Raw genomic sequence first — 12,715 nt, forward strand, 5'->3', positions numbered from 1 at the left:
TCTGGTATACCTCACATAAGATACTATTGCATGTTCTTGTTTTTTGTTTACATTATTACTTTGCTTGGAAATTCCTGCCTCATGTTTGTTATCATTATAGACCGAACTCTTCACACTCCTAAATATATCGCTGTCTTTAATTTATCACTATCAGACATTTGTGAGAGTACCGCTGTAATCCCTCAGCTACTGGCCACATTTTTGTTTGGTAATCAGTTGATCCCGTATGGATTGTGTTTGTGCAATATGTTCTCTGTCTTTGTATCTATGACAACACAGTCACTAACTCTTGCTGTTCTGTCTTTTGACAGATTCATAGCCATTTGTTTACCACTGAGGTATCATATGATTGTGACTCATAGATCAATGCTTATTATAATTGGTGTCACATGGGTTATGGCACTGCTTATGGTAACTGTTGCATTAATTTTCATCAGTAGACTTTCTTTCTGCAGAGTTATTGTCATCATAAACAGTTTCTACTGTGATCATGGGCCAATATTTGGTTCTGCCTGTAGCAATAATTTCCCAAGTTCTGTTATAAGCTATTTGTACCCGATAATGATTCTCGGGTTTCCAGTATTTTTTATCATCTTTTCATATACATGCATAGCTGTAGCATTGTTTAGAATTACAACCCCACAAGACCGTCAAAGAGCTACAAAGACATGTACTGCTCATTTAATATTAGTGGCTATATTTTATGCTCCCATCACGTTTACATATGCACTTTCGGACATTATAGACACTAACACGAGGATCATTAATCTCTCTCTGACCTCTGCACTTCCTCCAATGCTTAACCCTATAATCTACACAATCAAGACGGAGGAGTTCATGGTGTCTATGAAGAGGCTTCTTAAACAGAGAATCATATTTCCATCTCCAAAATAAACCTGCTGTCCCACATTGTAATTACATTATTAGACGCTTTTGTGGTTTTTATTGTTTTTTTTTCTATGGATTTTTAGAATAATTTATGCTTCTATAATATCACAGGTTAAAAAAAGTCAGATAACAGGTATCATGACCTCATAAACCCAAAACAAAATTTTAAACCACTAACAAACTATTTATGGGTTTGGTGATATCTGTTGATAAATTCCCTATCTGACTTTGTGACACATAAACCGCGAGGAAAAGAAGATAGCTGACTGTTTAAACAGCTTGTATGCTAGGCTTATACATTTCGGTGGAATTGCCCCAAAATATGACATAATCGGTCTTATAGACGATTATTTTCTGGAGGGTGATGGTGATGGCTAGAGCTGTAAAAATAATCGATTTTTCGATGCATCTCGATGCATGCTCACATAAACGATTTTGCAACGATGCACAAAAACAAAATTATAGGCCTATCATACATATGAATATACCATTTTTTGTAGGCTAAATAAAGAAAGCGCATTATATATTAATAAAAAAGTTGTGTATGTCCTTCAAAAGCAAAGCACTTGCGTCTGGTGTTTCAGTTTGTAAGAAAAGAACATGCATGAATGAGAAGGGCATTTTTTTTTCCAGTGTAGTCCCAGATTTACTCCAAATGTTTGAAAATAGCCCAGAAAAAGATTAAAGAGATTTTCTATTGATGTTTATATAAGCATTAATTTACATATTAATGACATTTTCTACCGATATTTCATTATACCACTAACGTTATACAAATCATTACAGTGAACTGACTTGGTAAATCAAGCTGTTATATGGTACCCCCCCCCCCCCCCATATGTTTCAATGTTTCAGGCTTTTTGGACATGTACATCATAATAAATACTTATAAACTAAATCTCATAAATAAAAACTTGTTTTACAAAACTTTATAGATGTTCTCATAAATGTATCATATATCACTGAAAATGGGAGAATCTCAGCTATAATGTGGTATATGGCATATAGTCAGGATGATTCTGCATTGCCACTGAAAATGGGAGAATCTCAGCTATAATGTGGTATATGGCATATAGTCAGGATGATTCTGCATTGCCAGCTTCACTTATTACAAACCAGTTTGACTTTATTTATTTCATACATGTACAAAAGTTATTTAACAACGAATAAACAGAGGTTTAGATGTTGATGCCTTATTGAAAAATATAGTTACGTTTGAAGTCACCATTATGGTGATTAGTGTTTTCGGGTGAATTGGGTGATGTTGGTCACTTGTTGATAACAATTATCATGCCTGATTCATAAAATCCAGAGTCAAATCTCTGAGTCTGAATATACCTGTTAATTTTACAATTATTAATTATAGTAGCCCTGTGATATTGTTTCATGAGTGTTATGACAATCAGATATTGTGAAAGATTTTATAACATCATAATGCAGAAAATGTTTAGAGCTACTACATTTAGACTTAGCGTGTTAATCTCAGCTTAAAAAAAGCTTTTTTGTGAATTTAGCCTGTTTTCTGATGTTCAAGGTTCATCTGTTTATCTGAATTATTTGTTGACTGTCAGCATTGTTAAGATTTATACACTGATTCTAAGTCAAAACTGCATAATGAGTTAAAAATTGTTTCAAAACGTCACAACATTGCAGGATCTCATGTGGTTGTAGCTACTAGATCTACAATACACAATAATGTAAAATTAATAACTAATATAATAAGTGATTAGACTCTAGATGAGATCAATGATTTGGAAAACTACATGATGATTGTCATCAACAGTTAACCAACATCACCTGATCACAATTTCTCTTGGCTCACCTTGCCATAAAAAGCATGCTGTATTATAAATTATGTCTGTGTGTCTAAATGATACAGTAGCTCTAAACATTTTCTGCATAATGATACTATGATTAATAATGTGAAATTAAAAGCTAATATATACAGAGACTGGACTCTAGGTGCTATCAGTGGGTCAGGCCACTAAATGATGAATATATCAACAACAAAGTGACCAACATCACCTCATGTTCTCTTAAATTATTATTTTTTTTTAGAAATTTAGAAGATGTAATCCTATAGTCATTATGGAGCAGCAAATGACTGGCAGTATAAAAGTTTCTCCAGATTTGTGCTTCGCCAGCTGACAAGTCCAGTCATGCCTGGCATTTGGACTGAAGGAAGACTGAAAGTCTTTTTTACAGCACTGTCAGCATGTCTACACCAGAGCTGCTCTTCACCTTTCTGTGAGTGAACGTTTTTAAAGATGTGTGTTAACCTTAATGATCATAATTGCTTTTTATGAAAACCATTAGAACATTTTCTGTCTATGTCAATATATCTGTAACTTGCCTTGAAATATTTGTTGAACAGTAATGTCATGTCATTTCAAATGCTGTTTTTTTTATCACAATGAATAAACACACTTGTTTTTGCCCAGACAGGATGAATATAGGATCCCTAAGTGAACTGACCATGAACCAAGATTTTTCTGAAAACAGGAATATTTCTATCCCATCTTATTTCTACATCAGTGGTTCCCATTAAGCCCACCAAAATCTAAGTATAAGTTTTTTCATAGATATTGACATAGTTTATAAGAAAAATCATTTGTTAAAATGCAAGATTTATCTCTCATTTGAAACGGTATTAATTAGTTGATGTACATTTTAGAATATAAAACTCATCTTTCCATTTAAAGGAAAATGATATAAAATAATAAAGTACTATTTGTGCATACACAAAACACAATACATTTATCTCTTATTTGACATAATATCAATGTAGTTACCAAAGAAATGGCTGAAAATTGTAGAAATGTGTTGATTTCTGAAGGGTACCGAAACACCAAAGTTTTGGGATGACTTTGTGTGAAGTCCCCTGAGACAGCATGGACATGGGTGGGGCTAACTCAACATTGCCAAATGTGATTGGTATGCAATAAAATGTGCCAGGGAAGTAACAAATCACTGAAATGGTTAAAATAACGAGCAGCATAAAATATTATTATTCTCTCTCTTTTTTTTAAATTTGACTTCAGAGTTGAAAGTGGGCTCAAAGGGTATGGGCTCAATGGGTAATCTTACCCACTCCTAAATATTTTTCTGTCTTTAATTTATCACTGACAGACATTTGTGGGACCACGCTGTAATCCCTCAGATACGGACACATTTTTGTTTGCGAATTAGTTGATTTCGTATGCATTATTCATGTCCAATATGTTCTCTAATATTTTATTTTTTACAGTGCAGGCACTAACTCTCGCTGTTCTCTCGTATGGCAGATTAGTAGCTATTTGTTTACCACTTGAGGTATCATATGTGTTACATGCAGCTGAAGCAGAGGCAAAAGCAGGATCCACGTGCAGCAGTGTTTTATTTAAATAGACAACACACACACTGGCTCGAGAACAAATAACACAAACACTGGCTCTGGCTCGGGAACAGACAACACACACACTGGCTCGGGAACATACAAAACACACTCGGGCTCGGGAACAGACCACACACACACTGGCTCGGGAACAGACAACACACACACTGGCTCGGGCTCAGGAACAGACAACACACGCACTGGCTCGGGCTCAGGAACAGACAACACACGCACTGGCTCGGGAACAGACAACACACGCACTGGCTCGGGAACAGACAACACACGCACTGGCTCGGGAACAGACAACACACACACTGGCTCGGGAACAGACAACACACACACTGGCTCGGGCTCGGGAACAGACAACACACACTTGTGCTCGGGAACAGACCACACACACACTGGCTCGGGGACAGACACTGGCTCCGGTTCTGGAACAGACACCAGAACAGAAACAGCCACAAGGACAGACGTAAACACAGAAACAAACATAGAGCGATCAGGTTCAGGCGTGACTTGAACAGTCTCTGGATCGGCAGACGTGACTTGAACAGTCTCTGGATCGGCAGACGTGACTTGAACAGTCTCTGGATCGGCAGACGTGACTTGAACAGTTTCTGGATCGGCAGACGTGACTTGAACAGTCTCTGGATCGGCAGACGTGACTTGAACAGTCTCTGGATCGGACGGGACCAGCGGCGAGGACTCTGGGCTGACAGAAAGTACAGGGAGGACTTCCAGGCATTGTGGGACGCGGGAAGTCCTCTTCCTCCTCCGTCTCCGAGAGCGAGAGGGCGCTGGGCTGGACGGAACTGGGCTCAGGGTTGGCATGGCTGCTGCTGGATCTCGGTGAGGTGAGTTCTTCTGTTACATGCAGCTGAAGCAGAGGCAAAAGCAGGATCCACGTGCAGCAGTGTTTTATTTAAATAAACTCAAAACTAAACAGACTTGGTAACCAGACTCAGGAACAGGACAGCGTGCATACAGCATTACAACAATACAAGAACTCACAAAGACTGGACTGAAACACAGGGCTAAATACAGGGGCAAACGATCTAAACAGGATAACAAGGGGGCGTGGTTAACGGGAAACACCTGGGAAGACTTAAACAATCAACCAATGACACAACAGACAGGGGAACACAAGGCAAGATCACATGACTAGAACAGGGGATCACATGACAGACAAGAACCAGGGACAAGAAACAAAACCCAAACCGTGACAATATGATTGTGAGCCATAGATCAATGCTTGTTATAATTGGTGATTCATGGTAGGGCTAGGCGATACATCGATTTTATCGATTAACTCGAATTTGTAGTTTACGCCGATTTTTTTAAATGAAAATCGGTTTTCTCTTTAACAACCGCAGACGCACCCATCTGGGCTCCCGTAGTTCCGACCGGGCTCAACGCTTGCCATGATAGAGATGCACAAACAACATGGCAAATGAGCAAGATCGCGGCAGCAGAAGCACACCCGCCGAAAACATTTACAAGCTGAATCTGCAGGGCTCCCAACTCTCACGAGTTCACTGTGATAGACTCACTTTTTACACGCTCTCACGCCACACATCCATTTTCTCACGCAGAGAAAATCGCGAAGCAAAGAGGATACTGACACCGACAGACAAGACAGAGCAGGTTACTATCGATTCTCAACTCTCAGATTCTGTCAATTTTATTACGAAATTCAAACAATAAACACCGTTTTGGCACTTGTAAATGTGACGTGAAGTGTGACGTAAATGTGAAGCAGTGGCGGATACAGACTGTCATTAATAGGTGGGCTTGGTGAATATATGGAGGGGCCTCGTTTTTTAAGCTTATTCACGCCTGATAAATATGTCAGCTATAGCAGATCGGTAGTGAATTTAAATGGGCCTATTCCTTGTACTCATGTCTGTCAGCCCTCCCGCCTGCTTTAAACCATAAGGTCATCTATCTGTCATTACACGCAACTCGCATGGCGCATTTAGACTATCACAACGGTGATAGTCAGTGCGCGCACGGAGAGCGTGCTGTGGCTCACTCGTGCAGGAAAAAATTCACAGGAGAACGAACTGACTCAGTATTTAAAAGGAATCATGACAGAAAAAACAGGTATGCTATGGAAATATACTCAGCTTTATTTCGAGAAACAGAGCCAGAAGTGCATTCACCAAACGTAACAAATGCCAAAGCAGGAGACGACGGTGAACATTACAACACAAAAAGTGGGCCGCCCCCGCAAAATAACACAGATAACTGCATGGCAGATGATGCCCCACATAAAATAATAAACAGCAACAGATCTAACATTGCATAAAACTCGTTAAAAGAGTTGCTACACCCAAACTAAACGTGAATAGGCTTTGTTTTAATAGCCTAGTATCAGAATCAGATCATCCTTTCAGAAAAAGCAGTAATGCCACGGCGGGCCAGCGTAAAAAAAACACAGTGCTGTACAGCAGCCTACCTGAGCTCTAAACCAGGCGGAGTCTCCTGGGCTTTGAGTTGAACGTTGATTGTCATCATAATCCGAACTGTCAATAAGTTCTCTTTCAAACGACAGAAGTGCCAAGTTGTTCTGGCGTCCTGTCAGCATTGATGATCTCAGGCGCGTTTGGATCCTGTTGTCGGGAGAAAAGTCTCTCTACGCTGCAGGATGTTAAAGGCAGTGTTATGATGGCACTCAACAAACGATTGATGTTGGGGAAAATGTCGGCAGGGCAGCTACTTCCATTAATGTGGGGAAGTTCTCCTTATCCATTTTCCGTCTGATGTGTTATATGAATACCGCATGTTCAGCCTCAGCAATGTCAATGCCATACAAAGCACACGGATCATTTAAAATGTTTTTCACTCCAAAAGTGGCAGATCCAGGTGTGAAAGAGGCCGAGGCTCTCATTACACCGTAGGTGTCGTCTTTAAACCTGCAGTTTAACTCTGTTATCTGTCGGTCAATGATGCAGTTCCACAGGGCCCTTAAATCCTCATTGCTTCTGACAGCCGAGGTCTTTCCCAGTGTTGTGGTAACAACAGAGTCATGAAACTTTGAGGGCAGCTTGTGTTCACGAGAAGCAACCGCGTCCCAGTTAACTATCTCGTGCTTTTCCATCAGCTGCTCTGTCAGCCTGAGCACCTCAACAAAGTCACCCTTCGAATACTCTCGGAAAGTTGCATATGTAGCTTTAAGTGTTTCAATAAGTGAAATACAGTCCGTCACACATAGCGTTGAGCTCTGCAGCCCCTTGGTGGCAAAATCGCTGTTTTCAAACAATTTGCAAAACGTTAAAAGCATGAAAACAAACTTTTTCGTTTGCACCTGCTGGAACAGCTGGTCTGCTTCGATTTTACTTTGTCCACTAGTTTCGGAAAATCCAGCCAGAGTCTCCAGTAGTACATCGAGCAACTGCAAAATCTTATGCACTGACCCTGATTTTGAGCTCCATCTGGTATCACACAAACGCTCCAGCTCTATGAACCTGGCGGTTGCTGTAGCTGTGTATTTGATTCACAGTGTCAAAGAAAGTACTTACATGTCTGGACGCTTTAGCGGCGGTGCAAAGCACCAAGTTTAGCCGATGAGAGTTGCAATGCACATAGATGGCTTTAGGAAATGTTTCTTTCAAAATAAACTGTACCCCTCCCTTGTGCCCCGACATGACCGATGCTCCATCGAAACAGAACCCGACGCAGAGAGCAGGGTCCAGTTGGAGTGGTTGAAGGACCTCCAGGATTTTCTTTGATATCCCTTGCGCTGACAGATCTGCGGCCTCAACAAAGCCCACCGCCCGCTCTTTGATGATCCCCCCATGTATGAATCGCACACACACTGCAACCAGCTCACGTTTAGCTTAATCCTTACACTCATCCGCAAGTATGGCAAAATATTGCCCATGCAGTTCAGTCTTTATTTTACGGAGTAGGATCGATGCTGCAGCTTCAAGCAACTCATCCTGGATGTGGTGGCTCATGAAGGTGGCATTTCTGGGCCGCTTGTTCAGTCTATTTTCAATTTCTGGAGCATATTTTGACATGAACTTGAAGAGCTCTAAGAAGTTACCTTTATTAAGTGCATCCTCGGTTTCTCTGTGGCCTCGGAGTGGGATTTCCAGCTTGGCACATAACATGGCAATGTCCAACAGAACTTTAACATGCTCCCTGTTTCGCTCCACAAATGTCGGGGCGTCACCGTGCAGCTGGTTCAAAACTGTCCCGCGGCTTTGCGGTGCATGACTGACCATGTACGATTTTTTCTTAGTTAGCGCCATAGCATGGGGCTTGCTTGCTTCATGTTTGTCGCAGGCTTCTCTGAGACGTTTCTAGTTCTTGTAGTCATCTTTAATAAAAGTAAACTCTGTGTGCATCTCCGGAAAATGTTTACAAGCCTTGCAAAACACTGCATCCCGTTCTTTGCTGTATTCAATCCATTAGAATTTCTCATACCAGTTGCTGTTGAATGAGTGTGGTTTTCCACTTATAACAGTAGCTGGAAATGTTGACAGCTTTGGCTGAGTCGCAGGTTCCTCCAATGCAGATAGATCCGATGGCATCGCGGCTGTCTCTTTGGACGCTGGTGGCGGTCTGTGTCGGTGGAGTGCAGCGTCAGCCTTCATGTTAACATTAACGCTAACATGACTTTATAAAAATGCGTCAGTTTCACCGGCATTCCCAGAGCCATTAAGTGTCTCACGACAATCCTCCTCTACAGGTATGACATGGTCCAAAAGTATGTCATCATCTAGACGTGTTTTTTTTTTAAAAGAGTGTCAATGATAGCTGTTAGCCATAGCTTAGGTAGGTTCCCGCTACTTTCTAAAGGTGCACGTAACTGCCAACTGTCGGTGCTAACGTTGCATGATAGCGTAACTGGACTGACACATGATATGCCGACATATCAACTTTTGTAGCTATTTTTCATAGCAACTGTACATATTTTAAAATTTAAATGTCCTCAAGAAACTATTATAATTAAATAAATAAGTAATTAATTAATTATTATTAAAAATTTAAAAAAAAAATTGAATCTGAAATCTAAAATTTTAAATCTGATTGGGTGGGCCACCTGTCAATCTGGCCCACCCATAAATCCGCGCCTGGCGGATAAAACAGTTGGAGAACAACGTCACGTAACGTTACATTTACCTCAGGATGGCTTTTAATGACCCATAGCACGCATGTTAGTTGGACTTAAAATGATTGCTATAGAGAGGAGTATTTTGCTAAATATGATAATAAATATAAAAAATGCATTATATTTAATTTGAGTTAGTTTTAACCTTTAATAATACCAACTGACAGGGCTCTCTGTATTAGAGATGCGCGGATGGGCTATTATTTCATCTGCAACCGCATCACAAAACTCATCATCCGTCCACCATCCATCTGCACCAACGTTTTTGACCAATTTTCAAAACCGCACCCGCCCGCCATCCGCTGATACAAGGCACTGCTGATGACAGCCACCAGACTAGATACCGCCCGCCACCCGCCCGAATTTAACTAAAATATTTTTTTGCGTCACGTCATCCGCCCGATCCGCGGTTTATCCGTGGAGTCCGCGGCTATAACCGCCAACCGCGCATCTCAACTCTGTATGTTTACAGCATTAGGTGATTTTTAAAAAAAAAAAATTTGGAGAACAATTAACACATTAACATATCTACTGTACCTATTTATCCAAAGGAATATATTGAATCGTATTATATTGAATCCCCTCCATCATTGAATCATATTATATTGAATCAAGATCAGAATCAAATTGAAGTTGAAATTGTGAAATTTGTGTTAAGCAATAAGAAAAACAGTAGGATACCAGTAAACTTAATTATGTTTAGTTACCAAATAATTTGAATCCCCCCAATCCCAATCCACCCATTTTATTTTGTTACATTTTCATTGTTTTCAAAGACAGGGCCTGTCCTCTTGTCTTTTTGGCTTGTTGTTTCTGATTGCACTTTAATGGAGATCAAATCCCAGAAGGGAATATTAAAACAAAATAAAGTTAAAACTTGTTTTGAACAATTTCTTTGTCATCTGCAGATTGATTTTAAGTAGGGAGAGAAAAAAATCTATTTAAATCGTAAATCAGATTTTTTTTTAGGCCATATCGCCCAGCCCTACTTCATGGACACTTGCACTGTTGCTAACAATCACTGGAGCAATGTTCATGAGCAGACTGTGATGTGGAGAGAAGGATGACACAAGAGCGAGATGCAGCAATACAATCTTTAATTAACAGAAAAATACTGTCCAGAGGATACGAACAGAAATCTTCAGTATAAATGTAAACAAATGTTCTCCAGAGGAAAAGGCTTGACAGAATGTAATAAAGATCCTCCGTTCAGACAGCAGAGCGATCTCGGTGATAGCAAACACTGATGCGGTGACAGACATCCCAAGAACTCACAGGAGGTCAGATCTCAGCAGATGGTGATGGGCAGGTACTGGATAGGTACTTTGTAACAAGCACAGCCTAGTCACAAATGCAGAGAGGTTAAATAATCTCCAGAGAAGCACAGGACAGCACAAGATAAGACAGGAACGAGAGGTTAATAATACGTTTAATTTATATAGCGCCTTTCCCAAGCTCAAGGGCGCTTCACAGTTTACAAATAAACGGACAATGGACATTTGCCCAGTCCAAGTAATGAGCGATTGCAGTTGCAAGTCGCATTACATTTGCAATACAAACATAAAAACAGAGACAACAAACATTAATTACAGACAGCCTAGTGGGCAGTGTTGTAAACCATGTTCTTCTTAAGTGTAGAAAACTTAGAAGTGCAGACCAGGAGACTTTAAGAGGTATCTTTCGAGCAGAAGTTCTTTATTGCGTCGCTGTAGTTATCTCAATCAAGTCTAACTCAATATCTAAAAACACATTGTTTTATCCTTCCAAAGTGGGAGGGATTTACATAAAAGGGGGGAGGCAATCTGAACAACGCATGTAAATGTGAGGTACAGGAATCAGCACTTTACCGGAAGTGCCACAGCTCTGATCTCGTCAGTATAACAGGGTGATTCAAATCTAAATATCCTAATCCAATCAGCCAGACTCTTCACCGACTGGGACAGTGGCTCGAGAGCCATTAGAACAAAAGGTGAGAGTTTCAGTAATCTGCCCGACTGTATCACCCATCTTAATGGCCAGGAAGTGCATACAGACACAAGCTAATGTCCGGCACCTGAATTGCTTGACTTACAATAGAGAGATCAGGACTGGCAATGAATCTCTTACCGATAATTCTGATATCATCATTTATACTTCAAATGCTAAATTCAGTCTACTAAACTTTCTCAGTGTATATACTATTGTATTGGAACCTAAAAACATTGAATAAATTTGTAACACTACATTTAGTGTTACAATTGTAACACTAAATGTTACAATTGTAGAGCTTTGGGATAGTCTTTCTATGTCTCTAGGTCCGAGTGCTTTGGCAACAGTTTGGTTTTGGACAACAGAAGAGTTGTTAGGAACACTTTCAGTTCCCTCAATTCCCTGAGATCTTCTTGTGACACATACCTTTACTGAATCTACAGGCTTATCAGTTACTCATGGGATGTCTACATCTGTTTCAAAGAATGCTTGTAAGTCAGGATAAATCTCATCTGATTGTTGGTCTTCTGAGTCACATTTGGTTGAGGCTGAAGGGGGTGGATTGGAATCCACTGCTGCTTCAATGTATATGTAATGATTGATTATAATTAAGGTATTAATCAATATTTTTCCTTCTAAATATCAAATGAATTGAATGACTTCTCTGGAGATTTTACTTTATTTATATAAGTTACCAGTGTGATTACTGAAATGTTCTTTTCATGTATTCTTTAATGTCTGTATTTGATATCTGAATGCAGTGCTTGCTTATTTAACACAGCTTCCAGAAATGAAATAGGGACTTGTTTTGTGTTTGAGAAAGGTCTTCAATGTGTTTAAACATATAGGGGTCATTGAAGCCAATCGTTTAAGGGGCCATTTCTTTGTTAAAGCCTTTCTTTCCAGTTAGACTAAAGTTTAGCTATCCTTGAGAGAAAGAACGTATTATCTTGATGTTTTGAGAGGACTCTCCTGTTTATAGTGAGAGCCTGGCCAAATCCAACCTTGGAAAAGCTGTGTGTCGGTGTGTGTGTGTTAGTCTTCTTGGTTACAGATTAAGAAACCACTGGCATTATTGGAGATTGACTGAGTTGTTGTTCTGGACATGCTGGCGCCCAGCAACCCAAATCTGCGACCTGGAAGGTCATGACGTGCCTAACTTCAGCTGCATAATCGATGGAGATATGCTTCAGTCTATCTGTATATGTGTGGAAAATTACTGTGTTTATCTATTTCATAGCCAATGAGAATCATTCATCCTGTAAGCAATGACGTAGCTTAGACCTTGGAAATCGTATAACTGCTGTGATCTTTGTAACTGTAAGCGGGGCGGCCTACGAACTCCTGTGCGAGTATTGAAGCTGACT

The 12,715-nt window shown here is 40.1% G+C and overlaps 1 protein-coding gene across 1 annotated transcript; it reads left to right on the plus strand.

Moving 5' to 3' along the window:
• Positions 1 to 66: 66 nt before the first annotated feature.
• On the plus strand, positions 67 to 7,161 carry LOC143750672 (olfactory receptor 13C2-like). The gene is made up of 3 exons (XM_077243868.1): positions 67 to 866; positions 4,292 to 4,323; positions 7,052 to 7,161. The coding sequence occupies exons 1-3, from the start codon at positions 82 to 84 to the stop codon at positions 7,159 to 7,161; spliced, it is 927 nt and encodes a 308-aa protein (XP_077099983.1). The 5' UTR covers positions 67 to 81.
• Positions 7,162 to 12,715: the final 5,554 nt, after the last annotated feature.

The sequence above is a fragment of the Siphateles boraxobius genome, unplaced genomic scaffold (assembly GCF_051911475.1).
Source record: "Siphateles boraxobius isolate OS27281-9 unplaced genomic scaffold, OSU_SipBor_1 25, whole genome shotgun sequence".
NCBI lineage: Eukaryota > Metazoa > Chordata > Actinopteri > Cypriniformes > Leuciscidae > Siphateles > Siphateles boraxobius.